General features: G+C 38.6%; 1 protein-coding gene across 7 annotated transcripts in view; it reads left to right on the forward strand.

The window, feature by feature from the left end:
• Window positions 1-19,145, forward strand: part of fndc3a (fibronectin type III domain containing 3A) — a 190,835-nt gene that overhangs the window by 91,164 nt on the left and 80,526 nt on the right. For 6 of the 7 annotated variants that reach the window (XM_043700406.1, XM_043700400.1, XM_043700401.1 and 3 more), the window contains 5 exons: window positions 2,394-2,610; window positions 8,578-8,838; window positions 12,100-12,158; window positions 13,435-13,592; window positions 15,684-15,743. In XM_043700406.1, coding sequence (XP_043556341.1) covers window positions 2,394-2,610; window positions 8,578-8,838; window positions 12,100-12,158; window positions 13,435-13,592; window positions 15,684-15,743 — 755 coding nt within the window. The remainder of the gene's footprint in view (window positions 1-2,393; window positions 2,611-8,577; window positions 8,839-12,099; window positions 12,159-13,434; window positions 13,593-15,683; window positions 15,744-19,145) is intronic. The other variant, XM_043700402.1, reaches the window with a different exon arrangement.

Consider the following 19,145-nt stretch of genomic DNA (forward strand, 5'->3'; position numbering starts at 1 on the left):
GCCCACACCTCCACCCTCACTTCCCTCCAAGGCCCCAAGGGATCCTTCCATATCCATCACAAATTCACCTGCACCTCCACACACATCATTTACTACATCCACTGCACCCGATGTGGCCTCCTCTATATTGGGGAGACAGGCCGCCTACTTGCGGAACATTTCAGAGAACGCCTCTGGGACACCCGCACCAACCAACCCAACCGCCCTGTGGCTGAACACTTTAACTCCCCCTCCCACTCTGCCAAGGACATGCAAGTCCTTGGTCTCCTCCATCGCCAGACCATGGCAACAGACGCCTGGAGGAAGAGCGCCTCATCTTCCACCTAGGAACCCTCCAACTACAAGGGAAGAATGCAGATTTCTTCAGCTTCCTCATTTCCCCTCCCCCCATCTTATCTCAGTCCCAACCCTTGGACTCAGCACCGCCTTCTTGACCTGCGATCTTCTTCCTGTCCTCTCCAGCCTATCACCCTCACCTTAACCTCCTTCCACCTATTGTATTCCCAACGCCCCTCCCCCAAGTCCCTCCTCCCTATCTTTTATCTTAGCCTGCTTGGCGCACCTTCCTCATTCCTGAAGAAGGGCTTATGCCCGAAACGTCGATTCTTCTCCTTGGATGCTGCCTGACCTCCTGCGCTTTTCCAGCAACACATTTTTCACCTTGATTTCCAGCATCTGCAGTCCTCACTTTCTCAAAGTCTTAGTAGCACCTCATTGCTTTTACATTCCTGTAAATGACAATGTTACATTTGCTTTCTTAACCACGGACTCAACCTGCAAATCAACTTTTAGAGAATCCTGTAATAGCACTCCCACTTCCCTTTGTACTTTGGCTTTATGAATTTTCTCACCATTTATAAAATAGTCCTTACCTGTGTTCTTTTTTCCAAAGTGCAAGACCTCGCATTTAGTCACTGAATTTCATCAGCCATTTCTAGGGCCATTCTCCTAAACTGTATAAATCTTTCTGTAGCCTCTCCACCTCCTCAGGACAATCTGCCTGTCCACCGAACTTCGTATCATCGGCAAACTTCGCCAGAATGCCCCCAGTCCCTTCATCCACTTAATTGGTTTTCATTCGCATCACTGTTCGAAGACATCCCTAGATATATACTCTCTGACCTCTCCTCAAGATTATGCTTGAAGAAACACAGACAGCTGTCTGCAATGTTATCTGCAACTCCTTTAACCTTTTCTTTATGGTCACGGAAACATTGGAGCACAGTTTTGAAGTTGTTTCAGAGACTTTTGTCAAAAATCTGTGGATCATTGCCTTCCTTCCTGTTTTCCTGTTCTCATACCTACAATGCAGTCAAGGTACCAATTCTGTGATACCCATCCCACAATGAGACAAACCTAGCATACACTACTTCACCACAACCAGTTTACATTCATTAATAGGAAGTAAATAAATGGAAGTCATTTATAGTTTTAAAAAAAAGAAAGTGTTTGTACACTATTGCTTAGCTAATAGAACTTTTGTGTGTATACAGCTTATACTGCAAAGTAGTGAACTGAACTTGCAAACAGATTTCAGTAAAATTCTCAGAGTACCAATTAGGTTCAAACTTGGGACTTTCAAGGTAAGACCTGGGAGTCTTAGACTTGTAACTAAATAACCCAATGGAAAGTAGTGGTTAATGAAGCTAATAAGGTGATGAATGTCATCATCTAAATAGAATAAAACAAATTTACAATGCTGTTGTCAGACTGCAAATTAATACCCATAAGATTCTTTCATACACAAGAAAGGCAACCAAGCACAGAGACTATGCAAGACTTGACCTCAATCTTCTGATAATTGTTATAGAAAACACTAGATAGCTTGGGGGATAAAAGCTGTCTCATGATCTAGTTTTAGAATGTAAGGCTAACATGATACAGATTGAACAATATTGCTTAAACTAAAGCAAGTAGAACTAAGTAGGGAGACAATTTAATTAGTAAAAGGTTATTACCTGATAAGAGAGTGGTGAATATGTGGAATGAACTACTCTGCCAGATTGATCGTTGGAGGCATTCAGTGCAATCCCTCAATTTAAACTCTTGAATTCCACAATCTCAGGATGTTAAAATTTCTGCAGATGGTCAAGCCTGAATGGTATTTTTTCAATTATCCTGTTGTGAATGAGAGGTTTAATCCCAGGAGCTTCACGGTAGTTGCTCTTTCTGTAGTATTAATACAGATTTGAATTGATAATTTAAATCTGAATAAGAATTATATATAAGTATTTTATTTAATAGAAAAAGTTTAGAAAGATTAATTTCTTATTTATATATCTTAAAGGTCATGGTAGAAAGATGAATTGGAAAAAAAAAATGGCTTGTACTTCATCTGTGAGGTTTAAACCTGGCTATTGTACTCAGTGTAATTCTGTTTCTGAGCTGCACAGGTCATTGAAGAAAATGGTGTTCGAAGGGTGTTGGTGTTACCTCAACAGCCAGATTTTCATCCTGGCAGTCATCCACCAATGCATCCTCATCCTTATATGCCTCCATTTCTTCCTCCACCTGTCCTGCCACATCATCAAATGTACTCTCCAGGACCAGGAGATGTTGCAGCCCCATATGTTGCACAGCACCATCCCCAGCATTCATATGCAGAGCAAGGTAGGAGCCATGAGTTTTAACTCTCTTTATATCTTCTCATTCGCCAGCTGTGCAGAAAATATGCTGCTAACGCCCTACCAACATAAATCTTGAAATGCTACTAAGTCAACAAGAATAAGCTTTGATAGTCTTACATTTAATTTTGTTTTTCTCACTGTCTTTATTGGTAAAATAAATTGAGTTAAAGTAATCAAGCCTATTTTGGCAAGCATATTTTTTCTATCAGCATTTTATGAAATGAATGAAAACATGTATCTTTTCACTGAAGGATGTGTTCAGCCTTAAACAGGTTAAGTGGAAACTGAGTGTTATGCTGTTCTAATACTAATGCAAATACTTGTCTTTGACTTACAATGTCACAATATCCGGTTAAACACCAGATGCACAATTTTGTATTTGGAATTGTTAATTATGGTTCCAAAGTAAAAGCAAAAATAGGGTTTTGGAAAGAAGCTAAAATTGCAAACAAATTGGAATCAGTATTGGATTGCAAAGGAATGGGATAAAACTGAGAAACCTTATTTACTCTATGACTCTCTGTCTAAATATTTTGAATTGTGTTGGCAACCTGAAGTCTGTAAAACATAAAAAAAAGCATGTAGAATATGTTGGTAAGAAGGAAGTCTTGCTGAGCTGACCGGGAGAGAGGCTGGTACCACAAGTGATCAGTCAGAAGAGTAAACAAATAAACTATTTGTTTTATGCTTATGTTTCTGATGAATGATTCATATTTATTTGAAATGTTAATATATAATGTCAGTTTGATTTAACCATTTTCTAAAGTCAAAGTATTATATAGTGCAGAGATAGACAGTTTGCCTCATGATGTCTGTGTCTCTTTTAATGAATTATCAATCATTTTAATGAATGTTTTATTCGCTTCCTTTTGCTCCACGGCTCTGAAATGCTTCCCCTTCTCAAGTGTCCACCCTATTCCCTTTGAATGCTTGTCTCTGTGTGCATAAAGCTCCCATTTCAGTTTCAGGTATCTTTGGTTTTAATAATGGGTGCATTTTAGCAAGTTCAGTTCAATTTGTTTGGGTACATACTTGTTCATTTTTAAAAAGTAATGTTATGATCAGACCTTGGCAAGCTTTCACAATTCATTACAATTGCAGATGGATATCCCAAACTATTAAGCTCCTATGTTAAAAGGGATGAGCTAATTCACTTTATTTATTACACCACCTCCTTAAATGGCTGCTGCAAGGTTAATTTAAAAAAGATTCCTTCTCTTGCAGATATATTCCTCCCAAACACACACGCAGTCATAGAGTTATACAGCACAGTTAACAGACCCTTTGGTCCAATTAGCCTGTGCCAACCAGATATCTTAACCTAATCTAGTTCCATTTACCAACATTTGACCCATTTCCCTCTAAGTCCTTCCTATTCATGTACTCATCTAGATGCCTTTTAAATGTTGTAATTATACCTGCCTCTATCACTTTCTCTGGCAGCTCAGTCCATACATACACCACCTTCTGCATGAAAAATCTGCCTCTTGGGTCCATTTTAAATCTTTCCCCCTCACCTTAAACCTATGCCCTTTGGTTTTGGGCTCCCTGAGGGGAAAAAAAGACCTTGGCTATTCATCCTATCCACGTCCCTCATAAACATCTCTCAGCCTCCAACACTCCAGGAAAAACAACCTATTCCACCTCTCCCTATTGGTCAAACCCTCCAATTCTGGCAACATCCTTGTTAATCTTTTCAGAACACTTTCAAATTTCATAGCATCTTTCCTGGTGCAGGGAGACCAGAATTGAATGCAGTATTCCAAAAGTGACTTAACCAATTACTTGTATAGCTGCAACATGACGTATCAACTCCTCTAGTCAGTACACTGACCAATGAAGGCCAAATGCCACCTTTGCCAACCTGTCAACCTGTGACTCTGCTTTCAAGGGACTATGTACCTGCACCTCTAGGTCTCTTTGTTCGTCAACATTCCCCAGGGCCCTACCATTTACTGTATAAGTCCTGAATTGGTTTGCCTTACCAAGCTGCAGCACCTCATTTACCTAAATTAAACTCTATCTGCCACACCTCGGCCCATTGGCCCATCTGACTAAGATAAAATTGTTCTCTGAGATGACCACCTTCACTGTCCAATACACCACTTATTTTGGTGTCATTTGTAAACTTGCTATTCACAGGGCTTATGCCCAAAATGTCAATTCTCCTGTTCCTTAGATGCTGCTTGACTGGCTGTGCTTTTCCAGCACCACACTTTTTGACTCTGATCTCCAGCATCTGCAGTCCTCACTTTCACCTCTGATATTCACATTCAAATGGGCACAACAGCTGTTTAAATGGCGACACTTGACACTGCAGTTGCCTATGGCAAGCCAAAGCGGTTCTTATGTTGTGGTGACTGCTATTGCTGCTTTTCCCCATCATCATTCAAGCACCTCACCGAGGGCCTGGAAGTTAAAATATATCCTTAGCCAGACGTGACAGGTGGGACTAGATTGGATTGGAAGGGTCGGTTTCCATGCTGTACATCAATGACGCTATAACTAAGATTCTATGCCTAGCAATTGTGCAGCACAGTGACTTGTTGCTTATTTGTCTAAACCTGAAAATGTGTACAGGTTTTGCTGTATTTCAATAGAGAATACTTCATTTTCTGAAGAGATGTGAATGCCACTGAATATAGCATTAATCAATAAATACCTCCAGTTCTTTAAGTTGGAGGGAAGGACATTGATGAAACAACTGAAATAGTTAGGGCTTAGGATCCAATCCTGAGAAATTTCTTCAATTTTACATAAAATCAAAATACCAAGAATGCCAGATGTCAAAAATAAAAACAAAGTGTTGGAGAGACTCAACAGGTTTGGCAACATCTGTGGAGAGAGAAACAGAGTTAACATTTTGATTTTCACTTGGTCACTGTTCCATCTCTGACTCTTTCCTTCCTTGACTTCACTGTTTCCACCAAATCTCATAGTACTTCAACTCCACTTACTTACAAGCTGTTTCCTGCAAGGGCTCCATTCAGTCTACCAGTTACTGTGTCTCTGTTGCAACTGTTCTGATGAGGCCACCTTCCATCAAGGTGTCTCTGAAATATCGTCCTATTTCCTCAATCGAGAATTCCCCCACTGTGGTTGACAGGGCCCTGAACCTATCTCTCGCACTCCTACCATCACCTCTTTCTCTATAATGATAGAATTTGTTTTGTCCTCACTTTCCACGCTCAAAGGATCATCATTTGCCATTTCCACCACCGCCAGTAGAACACCAACACCACCAAGCACATCTTCCTTTCCATTCCACACAGGGATCGTTTGCTCCTGTGACAACTTGGTCCATTCTTCATCACCTTCAACGCTTCCTCTCTCACCCATTGCACCTTCACATGCATTCACCTCCTCCCTCCTCGCTGTCAAAGGCCCCAAGCACATCTTCCAGATGTAGCATTGTTTTACTTGTATTTCTTCAGAGATTCTTTACACTAACAAGACCAATTGCAGAATGGGTGACCACTTTGTGGAAGACTTAGTTTCTGTCCATATGAATGACCCTTACCTTCCAGGTGTTTGTCATTTTGATAAACCACCTTGCTCCCATTCCCAACATTTCTATCCTTGGCCTGCTTATAATGTTCTGAAGACTAGTACTAAACTTGCAATGTTAAATCTGTTTCTCTTTCCATAGATCCAGCCAGACCTGGTGAGTTTCACCAGCATTTTGTTTTTATTCCTTCAATGATGTCTTGGAACTAAGACAATTGACCTCCAGTAACAGTAATCATTATCCTTTGTGCTAGATATGTTTCCAGCCAAGGGAAAGTGTTTCACATTGATTCCAGTTTTGCTAGCTCTCTTTAATGCTATGCTCATCGTAAGGCATTGCTTACTGGCTGTGATTACAGTTTCATCCTCGCTAAAGTAGTAGAGCTCAAAAACAGAGGCTTTCATTAACGTGGCATGTATAGAACCCTCCTGCCTGGAAAAGAGATTAGAAATCCATCCTCCCATGTGCAGAGCCACTTACAATAAGTTATTGTAATTATCAGTTATGGATCTTTTAATTCTAACAACCTTTGCAGAAATTATTTAATTCACAACTTGGAAAGCAAGTTTCCAAAAGACTGAAAAATGAAGTGAAATAGAAGAGTAAATTCTCAAGAGGTCATTCCTTAACAGGTCAATAGACAATCAACTTCACTGCTTGGCTAAGCATTTTCTCTTCAGTTTTTCCAGCAGCTAAATAGGCTGGCGTGTTTTTCCCTGGAGTATCAGAAGCTGAGGGGTGACCTTATCGAGGTTTATAAAGTCATGAGATACATGGATAGAGTGAATAACCTATGTCTTTTCCCGAAGGTGTGGGAGTTCAAAACTAGAGGGCATAGGTTTAAGGGGAAAGATTTAAAAAGAACCTAACGGGTAACATTTTCATACCTGGATGATGCGTGTTTGGAGTGAGCAGCCAAGGAAGTGGTGGAGGTGGGTACAATGACAACATTTAAAAGGTACCTAGATGGGTATATGAACAGGATGGGTTTAGAGGGACAAAAACAGAGGTTACTGGAAAAACACAGTAGGTCTGGCAGCATCTGTGAAGAGAAATCAAGTTTTGGGTCTGGTGACCCTTCCTCAGAATCCAAACACAAAGCATTTATTTTGATTTCCCTGCACAGATGCTGCCAGACCTGCTGAGCTTTTCCAGCAACTTCTGTTTTTGTTTCTGATTTACAGCATTCACAGTTCTTTCAATTTTTATTGGGTTTGAGGGATGAGAGTCAATTGCTGGCAAATAGGACTAGATCAATTTGAAATATCTGGTCAGCTTGGGCGAGTTGAACCAAAGTGTCTGTTTTCATGCTTATACAGCTGTATGACTCATCAAATATTACTTTGATGTCAAGTGCAGTCACTCTCAGCTCACCTCACCTCTTGAATTTAGTTCTTTTATCCATGTTTGATCTAAGGCTCCAGGAAAATCTGACCCTGATGGCAACCAATGTGAGCATCAATGAAGTATGTTATTTCTAAGTAATTCTATCACTTTGATGATTACGTGTAGACTGATGGGGTAATTGGCAAGATTAGATTTGTCGTAATTTATGGACAGAGCATACTTGGGCAAGTCTCCACATCAAGGAGGTGCCAGTGTTGTAGTTGTATTGGAGCAACTTGATTAGGGATGCAGCAAGATTTTGCTGCCTGTTTGCAGCAATACAATGGTGATGGTGTCTGGTCCATCATCTTAGATGTAGCCAGTGTATTCTGTCCTTTCCTGTTAGTATGTAGAGTAAATTGAATTGGGACTTGTGATAGTGAAAACCTCAGGAGGATGCTGAGATAAGTTAGCTTTTGTAGCTGAAAATGGTTGCAACTGCATCAGCCTGATATTTTGCACTGGCATGCTCAACTCCACATTATTAAAAGTGTCATTGCTTTGGAGGCATTTGCTATGATTAATTGTTTACTTGTCCACTATTCATGACTGGATCTAACAGGACTGCTGAGCTTTGTTCTGATCTATTGGTGTGGGGTTACTTAGCTCTGTCTTAGCTGCGACCATTGTTTAACACTCACCTGTACTGAGGCTTCACTAGGCTGAAAAGTCATTTTTAAGTATGCCTGGTATTTCTCCAAGCATTCTCTTTCTGACTCCTCCTTGAACCAGGGTTAGTTTGTTAGTTGTGTTGCAACATTAGTTTACATATTATGATTGGATGCAGTTCTGATGATGGCTCATAGGGGCACTTGAATATCCAGTTCTGATCTACTAGATATCTTTTGAGTCTGTTTTTTTGAAGATGGTGGCAGTGCCATTTAATGCAGTAGTACGTATCTTCATTGTGTACATGGGACTTTATCTGCACAAGGAGTGTGCACTGATACTGCAGGAGATCAGTTATTATATGTTGAAATAATTTTTTCTCCTACATATTTGTATCAAACTCCTTTTAAAATGAAGTTAATCTGTATATACTTTATTGCATTTCAGAATCTCATCCTTCTCATGGGAGGTCCAACTTTATCCACAGAGATGAAAGGACTAGCAAAGCTTATGAGCGTTTACAAAAGAAACTGAAAGATAGACAAGCTAATGGATCGAAAGATAAGATCAGCAGCCCACCATCCTCTCCCCATAAGTCTCCCACCAGTGAAGAAAATAAAGGTATTGTGGGGGCATCCACAGGATTGGTGAAAAACAGACAGGATAGGAAAACACAAAGCACATCTGAAATCAGTATGGAAATGTTTGGTATGTTGTGTGTGTGAATGGCAGTTCTTTCCAAGTAATAGAAAATGTTCTAATGGCTGATTTAGCCTACTCCTGACTGTATGTGCATTTAAATCAAATTTCAGGCAATAATTAGGTAACTTCCTAAAATAATAATAAAAAGCATGCAGAGGATGATGCTGGTAGTAACTATGACAGTGAAAATGTATATGACAATCTCTAAAGGAGTATTGTTGGGATGTCAAGCTGAGCTGGACTGAATTTAATTAAGCTGTATTTCCAGAGTGTACTAATATCTTCTGTAAAGCTTTGAATTATTTTCCTACATGCAAGATGCTCTGTAAATTTTTGATCAACATCTATCTCCCAACCTATCTCTCAACTTCTTAAACGTGTTCTTTAAAAGCAAAGAGAAACAATCATGTTTGATCAGGTATGTTTCACCTGAGATAGTACGTTGAGAAAGTATGCAAAGCAATTGCTATAATAGTTTTTTTGAGAAGATTTAACCTCTAGGAATCAGAGAAGCACAAATTTGGACTTGTGCAGGTGGTCTCAGCATAGTTTAATGCCTGCAATATCAGAGAGAGGGAAAGGTGACAGAATAGTTGCAAATTCCAGGATTCTCCTGAGCCTTTCTCAGTCCTTCCAATTTCCCCTTAATTTGGATGCACTACTTTGTACCCAAAAGACTTTTGGTTAGAGCTGGGTCTTTAGCACATTTGGCTGGAGAATATACAGCTGCTAATATGGTAGCTTTTTGAAGGCGTCACCTTGGCTTTAAAGAGGTCATTGTGACTAAAATCAAACAACTTGTTCATAAAGAAGGGGTGTGGACAATGCTGCCCTGTTTAGATGCTGAAGACCTGGAAATTATATTCTAAAATGCAGGTTGGCCCAATTGATGACGAAGATCACAGTCCACTAAAGGTAAGGGTCTATATTTCATGGTACTGTAATAGGTTGCTAGCCAAGTCAGTAAAGTCACTTAGGACCCTCAAAACTGACTTTAAATGAAGAAAGTTTGCTACTTTAGTATAAACTGGATTTTTACACCACAAGTTTGGTAGTAACACGGGGTGGGTTGTCATGGCTCCCAAAATAAAATCGCTATCTGATTCAGTGAATATGCAGCTATTTCAACACTTAAGTATTCATTTAAGATGAAGATGATTTTAGCTTGGCTAGTCAGGCAAGAATGGAGCAGGAGCAATTCTAAATTTGGAACACTGCACTTTGCACCCTGTTTTCACCCTAAATGCTTCCACCTGTTTTGCCTAGCATTAATACAACTATAATGCCAGCCAAGTTATTTGTATAGACACTATCATAATGATGATGATGAGTAAACAGCCCTTTAACTCTCATCTCACAGACAATACTTGCCTTTTTCCCCCACTGCCTTTAAAGCAATGAGATTGTAGGAAGATGCATGCATGGATGAAATGACTGTATTCTTTATTTGCAACATTACATGTGCTAAATAACTAAATTCATGTGACATGAATCAAATGTATTCTGTAGCAGTATCATGCATCCAAAAATATTATTTGATTGCCCTGGAAGTTTAGCTATATATAGTCTAACTGTAATGAAATTTCATTTCTTGGTCTTCATTACCCAAACTATCTCGAACTTCCATGGTGTCAGGAATATCATAAGACGCACAAAATTAAGCTTTGAATTGTCTCACCCTCTAATGGTTGAGGCATTGTACGCAGCCATTGTTCACAAATTATTCTTTCAGACAAATTTTTTCATTGCATGAAAGGTTGGCAGTGCCCACTTTTCTGCAGGTGACAATTGAGGAGTAGTAAATGGGTGCTAAAGCGGAGATATCTAGTTGTCTTTAGGGCGTTTTACTCCTCAACAGCCGTGTTCTCAAATAAGCAATCCATCCAGTGTTGTTCTGCACTGTAGAGTTTCCACAAAGGCCATTGACTTGAATAATGTTTCTGTGGTCAAATATCAATTGAAATGCAAGGTATTTTCTCTATGAAGGCTATGGAATTAAAATGTGAAGTTTTGTTTATACTGGAACAGGGACCCGGGTTCGATTCCAGCCTCTGGCAACTGTCTGTGTGGAGTTTTCATATTCTCGCCTTGTCTGTGTGGGTTTCCTCTGGGTGGTGCAGTTTCCTCCCACAATCCAAAGATGTGCAGGTCAGGTGAATTGGCCATCCTAAATTACCCATAGTGTTGGATGCATTAGTCAGGGGTAAATACAGGACAGGGGGAATGGGTCTGGGTGGGTTACTCTTCAGAGGGTCGGTGTGGACTTGTTGGGCCGAAGGGCCTGTTTCCACACTGTAGGGAATGTAATCTAATCTATGACGGTTGATCTGGAGAACACGTTTCATTCTCTAAAGGATATTAATGAACTAGACGTTTTTTTAAACCACAATCAGCAATGATGGAATTGTCACCAAAAGGCTAGATTTTTGATTCCATTTGTTGAGTTAATTTGGGGTTCTGGAATAATAATAGAGTGGACATTGCAACTACATCGTATGATTCAACAATATAATCAATATCTGACAAACGTCTGTTAATCTCAAATCTTAAAATTGCAATTGACAATGCATCAGCCTTTTGACAGAGGGATCTCTATATAGAGCCTTTAATTTTGTGAGAAAGCTGCTTCCTGATTTCACTTTTGAATGACCTCACTCTAATATTAAGATGGTGTCCCTTTACTCTGGATTTCTCAACTGTAGAAAGCAGAACAAAGAACATAATACCTTTATATCAGTCTTACTGAATCACTATAATTTTAAAGACCTCCATTATATCAGTTTAAAACCTTCTAAACTCATGGAAATGTATATCAAGTTAAATAATCTGCCCTAATAATTCAAACTTAATATTATTCTTGTGAACTTTTGGTACAGTATATCCACTCCATGCCAAGAAGAACTACTTGGGTGAGCTACAAACTAAGTAAGGAAACTTTCTCCAGTAAGATTCAGAATCTCGTGGTCTAGAAAGAAGAAAATAATATAATCTAAAGACTGATTAATTTGTCCACTATAGTAGAATGCCATATAGATCTAGGTATGCTATTGTTCAGGAATTTAGGAGTACAACTTTAGACAGTGTATTCACAACTTCATTGCTTTTGTGTTGCATTTTCAAGTCCATTCTTTAAATATAGTACATCAGGACCTTTTCTTCTCTGTAACTGCTAAGTATTTTTGTATTAATTTTAAGTTTGGTACTATTTCAATAATATTAGAAAACAGTGATACTAATAAGGAATGTAAAGTTTTTTTGGTTTTATAGATGAAGATACAGACACAAAAGCTTTTGAAGCAGTCCTATCAAGTGTTGGCAAACCTGTGGTAAGTGACCTTTTTATATGCTTTTATAAATAAGGTACCAAGTTCTGAAAAAAACATTCACAAATTCTGTGCAATGTGTAAAAGATCTGTATGGTTTTACTAAGTTTTTGAAATACAAATTGCAAAACATGTTTTGCAAGCTATTAAGGAAAATGAATGTTTAAAGATATTATGTTGGTTTTGCGATTACCTGAAAACACATTAGTCTTATTGTAAAGATGTAATTAAAATAAAGTAAATGTTGGTTATGAAGACTCTTTGTATTTCAAGCATTTATATTTGCAGAGATGGAAATGTGTTGCTGGAAAAGCGCAGCAGGTCAGGCAGCATCTAGGGAACAGGAGAATCGACGTTTCGGGCATTAGCCTGAAGAAGGGCTAATGCCCAAAACGTCGATTCTCCTGTTCCCTAGATGCTGCCTGACCTGCTGCGCTTTTCCAGCAACACATTTCCATCTCTGATCTCCAGCATCTGCAGACCTCACTTTCTCCTTTATATTTGCAGAGGCTTGCCATACAGGTATGCCTTCATTGCAACATGGCACGTAAAAAGATGATTATGGTTGTTGGAGGTCAGTTATGTTAGTTCCTCTGGGTAATAGCCTCAACCATCTTCAGCTCTTCATCAATGACCTTCCCTCCATCATAAAGTAAGAAGCGGGGATGTTTGCTGCTGACTGCACAATGATAAGCACCATTTGCAACAACTCTAATTTAGCGTCAGCACTGGAGTGAAAATGGAGCTGGTGGGCATGCTCCCTCCTCTTACCTGTGTATTTAGGCAATGAGTATTGTATCAGGACTCCTTTCAGGCCTGAGGGAATCTGGTAAAAATGTGACAAAAATCCAAAAGGTAGGTTTTAATGTTTTCTCAGGGTGTCTGAGCATTTTGGCCTTGGAGCATTCAGCTGATCACCAATGGCTGCATTAAAACCTCAAAGACCTCACCTACAACATTGTCTACATTCTCAACTCGAGTTCATGGCAAGGGTCTACCTGAGAATAGGAGCCCAAACCCACTACACTTAGATGTATGCTTTTCTGAGTAGATGGAGACATGTCCAATGCACTGTTCCTAATCTGCACCTTGAGGAGAAACTTCCTGAAATAAGCTTTGCACCTCTACACTCGCCAAATTTTACAACAATCTGCTGCATCTTTCCATGTCAGTTTTCAGAGGTTTGAACAGGTTATGGCAAGTGTCTCTTTATTAAGTCTGCAGCTTATCGTGCATGCTCTGTATTTTATTTACTTCATTCCAGCATTGTTTTTCATAGGTATCTGACATCCAGGCAAGATCAGTTGTACTCACATGGTCTCCTCCTTCAGCCGCAAGTAATGATGACGCTGATAGCGATGTTGTACCTGAACCATGCAGCTATGAAGTTGCTATTTCTAGTAGTGGGAAGGATGGAAAATTCAAAGTTGTTTATATGTACGTACAACATTTTCACAGTATAATTAATACCTGAATTTAAATGTATAATCCATAAAGAGCAGAGTACATAGAAGTTCATTATTATAAACTGTGTCCATCATTAAATGATTTTATCTTGAATAGATGGTTTTGTAAGTTTTTAAAAGTTCATTGCTGCATGATTGAGAAGACTGTTCTGAGGTTATTTCCAAGAAAGGTCTTTCTGGTGAATGTTCCCCGTTAATTAGACGAAATTATTGCTTTTTCAAATAACTAATGGTCAGAAATCTAACTGGAATCTCCATTTGTGGAATTCTATTTGTGGTGAAGCTCATTGCAACTTTTTTTATTTGTTTTGGAAATATGTTGGGTTTTGTCTGGTGTTTTTAAGTTAAAGCTAAATTAATAGGTAGCTTTATATCTGGTACTTGATAACTCGTTATATAATTGAATAATCGTGATAATTAAATGATTAAATAAAAATATCAGTAAAATGTATACATTATTATTAAACAAAAAAACCAAAGGCTGCAGATACTGGAAATATGAAACAAAAGCAATGCTGGAGGATCTCAGCAGTACTGGCAGCATCTATGGAGAAAAAATAATGTTACCTATTTGGGTCCAGTGACCATTCTTCAGACTGGCCTTTTTTTTTATTTTAAGTCTATTACTAATCAATCTGCTTTTGCATTACCCAAGGGAAATTGGAGGATATTATTCTCTCCATTGTTGACTTTCATTATCTCTGTTGCTTCCATATTTTTCCTTTCAGTTTGACACTGTCATTTGCCTAACTGTGTTCAACTTTTTTGAAAAATCAATTAGAAAGAGGCAAATAACTATTTTTCCATCCATCTCTGTTTAAATGTTTTTTGTCCAAGAAATCTTTATTTGTATTTTTTAATCTGTGTCTCAATAACCTGTTTTATATTACTGCTGGCATTCAGAATATTTTTGAATTTTCAGAAATGAAGCACAGGACAAAATAGTTCTCCATTAGGGAAACCCAGTACAGAGGAACCTTGATTATCCGAAGGACACGGGCAGGGCGTATTTCATTCAGTTAATCAAATTCCAGATAATCGAATGCCGGAAAGCACTGTTAAGCATTGGGATCTTGCCAGATAATCCAATATTCAGATAATCGAGGTTCCACTCTATATAGTAGTGGAAGTGAGGGTACAAGGGTAAATCAGTATCAAAGGCTCAGCTTCAGAAAAAGATTTCCCAAGAAATCCCATTGATCACTATTTGCATAAGGAAATAAGGGACATCTTAATCCTAGTAAGATCGCTGACAACTGCAAAGTCAGTCTTGTCATTACTGTTGATCTTGAACATCTACATCATCTCATTGGTTTGGTAGTGTGGCACTCCTCCTTAACCCCTACAATCCTAATTTAGACTGTACAGATTCAGCCAGTGATAATGTTATGAGCCTCCTTTCCCTTGAGACCAAAGTCTGGGTGATACTTTGTTGTCATTCATGTATTCCTCAGCTGATGAATCTGTGCTTCAGGTGCCAAAAAAAGCCATCAGCCTTTCCTTAGCTACTGCTGTGAGCTGAACACAAAATGACTACTTTGCCCATTTTAAGTTTTCTACATTCCATTTGATTTCCTTCCTCTTCCTCCATCCCAAGCCCAAAGATACCAGCTTCCAATACAGGGTGCAAACGGTGGTGGGAGCCTTCAGCATGTAACAGTGTAGTCTCTGTGAATTACTACCTGACACAAGAAAATGTAGCAATCAGTATTAATTAAAACATTGTCTTTGTTAAATGTCACAATGTAGTTTATAATTATCATTTAAATGTATTAAGAAATTATGTTAACCAAGCTAGCTGGTGCAGTTGGATTAAAATAAGAGTCGTCCGTGATTGTGCTGGAAAGTAGAAATGAAATTTAGGCAAGATACATGCGAATAATGTCTTTGGGAATTATCAGAAATGAATTTTCTGTATTTTTGTCACTCTCTAGATTAATTTTTCAGTCTTGCTAAATATCACAAGTTGATCTTTTTACTTCCCAGTAAATGTTTATATTTAATTTGGAATTTGATAGACTATTATATTATTTAATAGCTTACATTTTTCTTTTATTTGAAGAGGAAAAGATATGAATGTCAAGTTACAGGACCTAAAACCAGCCACAGAATACCAAGCCAGGTTGGTAATCAATAATAATGGATTTTCATTTTCTGGTTGATGAATGTAGTCATAAATATAGTTTCATTCCCGTTTTCCTGCTCTGTCTACCAATAACTGTACCTTCAACAGAGAAGGTAAGCACCTCTTTTTACTGACATAGGTCTCCTTGGGCACCCAACATTATCCTCTGCTTTTCACAGTGATGCTTTCTTCATGTGTGCATCTTGACAGAGTGTTGGTGCAGTGTTGTACTGAGAGTATCAGAAGCCCTTTCTATCCTGAGTCAATGTTCATCTTCCAATTTTCTACTCACCCAATACTCACGCAAACACAGGAATAGCACCCCCAGTGCTTCATTCGGAGGTTCACTGAAGATGTTACCTAGTAAAGTGACGAAACATCTGAAAATGAATCTTCCAGCTCAGTGAGCAAACCTACATCCAGAACCTCAACCTGAGCTACAAATCTTCTCAAAACCCGCTAACAGGAATAGCAAGCCAGATCAAATCAGCCTTGGATTCACAACATGTGAAATTAAACATTTGACAACCTCAAGATAGTTAAAATGTTCCTAACTAGACTGTGCAAATAACTAAGCTAGGACACCATGTTTATAACTTACATTATTAATAATAAATTATAAACTATAACTTTAGCAGAACATCAGCAATCTCATTAATATCTAAGATTTAAGACTGATCTTCTTTGAATACAACCTCCCCCCCACATACATACACACGCACACAGACAAGTAGACTTTTTTTATTAAAATCGATTGAATGAAAATTATCCAGCATTCATGAAATTGGATCGGTTGTACTGAAGGCACCTTGCTTGAATTCCAAAGTCACTGGTCAATGCAAGCAGCTTCAGCAGAACCTCCAGAGACTTTTCTTTATTCATTATAGATTGGGCTTTCTTTCCTCAGAATTTTCAACAAGTTGATAACTGGAGAGAACAAAACCAACAACCTAATCCAGCAGCTTCCAAAGCAACACTCCCTCTTGCCCAAAAGTCCAGTTCACTCTTTGGTTTCTCATTTCAACATTCTGTGGTTGGCTGGTCAGCACCAATTCTCTCTTGATTGACCAATTTAACATCTAGTCAACTGCCATTTCCTGATCTTAGCAACATTTTGGTACCAAATCGTCTAAAGTGCTCTTAGAGCAGTACGTTACCTGCATTATCTTTCCAGGCCCATTCTCAGCAACCATCAGTCTGTTTTTCGCTACTTTTGTTAAAGGTAAAGCTGCAGTTCAAAGTTCAATTCTCAACTGCAACTCATAATTCTAGATCAAAAATGCAAAAAAGAAAAATAATGATTGTCCTATGTTGCATGTAATGCTTCTACTGTCTAGGATTAGCTAATTCTACACAGTGACAACCAAACTTGAATCTTATGACTGAATAGTTTCATCATATACTGATTAATTGAGTTCAGCATTGACAGAGCCAAAAATTGTGATTTTAAAATGTAATAATCATTTTGAATAAAGAATCTTAATATTTTAAGTGTATTTATAATGGTGAGAACAATAACACATATTTCAAACTATTCACAGCTGATTTTGAAAATTGGCTTTTAGGAACAGAGGAACAGGAGAAGGCCATTCAGCCCCTGGAGTCTGTTCTGCCAATAAATTAGATCATGACCTTTCATTTATCATTTTCTTAAAAATTAATTTTTGGCACAGCATTACCAACAAAATCAGCATTTATTGCTCATTCTTATTCAACTTCTCTATCATTGAAATCTTTAATGTATCTTTGTTAGCTTTTAGGATTAATCGTTCTCGTGCGTTCCTGTCTGACCACCACATTCTACGCTTTACAAACTTGGAAGTTACTCAAAACTTTCTGCTTACCTAATTCACATTGAGTCTTGCTCACCTACCTCCCCTGTGTTTGCTGATCTACATTGGTCCCTTGTCAAGCACTGCCTTAATGTTAAGATTCTCCTTTTTTAACTTATTTTCATGACTTTGCCTCTCCTTAGTTTTGTAAACTCCATCCCTCCTTTCATGGCAGCCATGCCTTCAGCTACCAAGGCCCTAAACTCTTAAATCCCAATTCTGTGTATTTGCTCTTATCATTCTTTTAAAATGCTGCTTAAATCAAACTCATTTCACCAAATTTTTCATTCTGTAGTTTGATAGCTTTTTGTTGTGGCTCAGAATCAAATCTTGTTTTATAATATTCCTGCGCCTGTGAATGATTTGTTACTTTGAAGGCATTACATAAATGGAAGCTTTCTTTAAATATTTGTCCAAGAAATATGGATGTTACTGGAAAGGCCAGCATTTATTGCCTTTACCAAATTGGCCTTCAGAAGGTGGTAAAGCACTGCCTCCTTGAGCCACTGCAGTCTTTATGATAAGTTAAGATTGTGTGAGACTTTGAAGGGATATTGCAGATGGCAGTGTTCCTTTGCATCTGCTGCTCTTGTTCTTAAAAATGTTAGAGATTAGGGATTTGGAAAATACTGTCAAAAGAGGCTTAGCGAGTATCATGGAATCCTTGCAATGCAGAAAATGACCATTGGCCCATCAACTCTGCACCCCCTCTCCGAAGTGTGACCCACCCAGAACTCGTCACCCCACTTTTACCATGGCTGACCACCTTGCCCGCACATCCCTGAACACTATGGGGCAATTTTGGGCAATTCACTTAATCTGCACATCTTTGGACTGTGCGAGGAAACAAAGTAAATATTTAAGGTGGTGGATGAGGTGCCACACAAATGGAGAGTATTCTTTCAATGCTTCTGACTTGACTCATATGGGCAAGCTTAGGGAAGTGAGAATTTACGTTATTGAGACTGCTTCAGTATCTGAGGAATTGCAAAGGGTACAGAACAATATATTTGTGAATAAACAGAATATTTTCACTTCTGATCTTTTGAAGTGAAGGTCATTAATGAAACAATTAAAGACGTTTGGGTTTATGACACTACCCTGACAAATTTGAGCAAAATGTCCTGAGGCAATTGGCCAGCAACACTAATAACTTTCTTTGTACAAGGCTTGTCTCAAAAGCAGGAATCCCATTGATTTCAATTTTGCTGAAGCTCTTTGATGCCACATTTTGTCAAAGGCAGCCTCGATCATGAGAGCAATCACTGTCAGTACCCCTCTAGAAATCTCTCTAGTTCATGTTTAAACGAAAGCTGCAATTAGGGCAGGAGTGAGTGACCTTGCTGGTACTCAACATGGTGTCGGTGAGCAGGCTATAGCTAAGCAAGTTCTGCCCCGTTATAACTGTATTAAAGTGATGACACCTCTCTGTAATTTCCCTGCAGATTTGTTTCTCTACTTCCTTCCCGTTTGTTGGTGATATGTAGACCACACTCAATGATGTAATTGCATCTTTTATTTTTGAAGGTGTAGCCAATTTGATTCGGATCTTGAAACCCCTGGGACA

This window comes from Chiloscyllium plagiosum, chromosome 12, assembly GCF_004010195.1.
Source record: "Chiloscyllium plagiosum isolate BGI_BamShark_2017 chromosome 12, ASM401019v2, whole genome shotgun sequence".
NCBI classification, from domain to species: Eukaryota; Metazoa; Chordata; class Chondrichthyes; order Orectolobiformes; family Hemiscylliidae; genus Chiloscyllium; species Chiloscyllium plagiosum.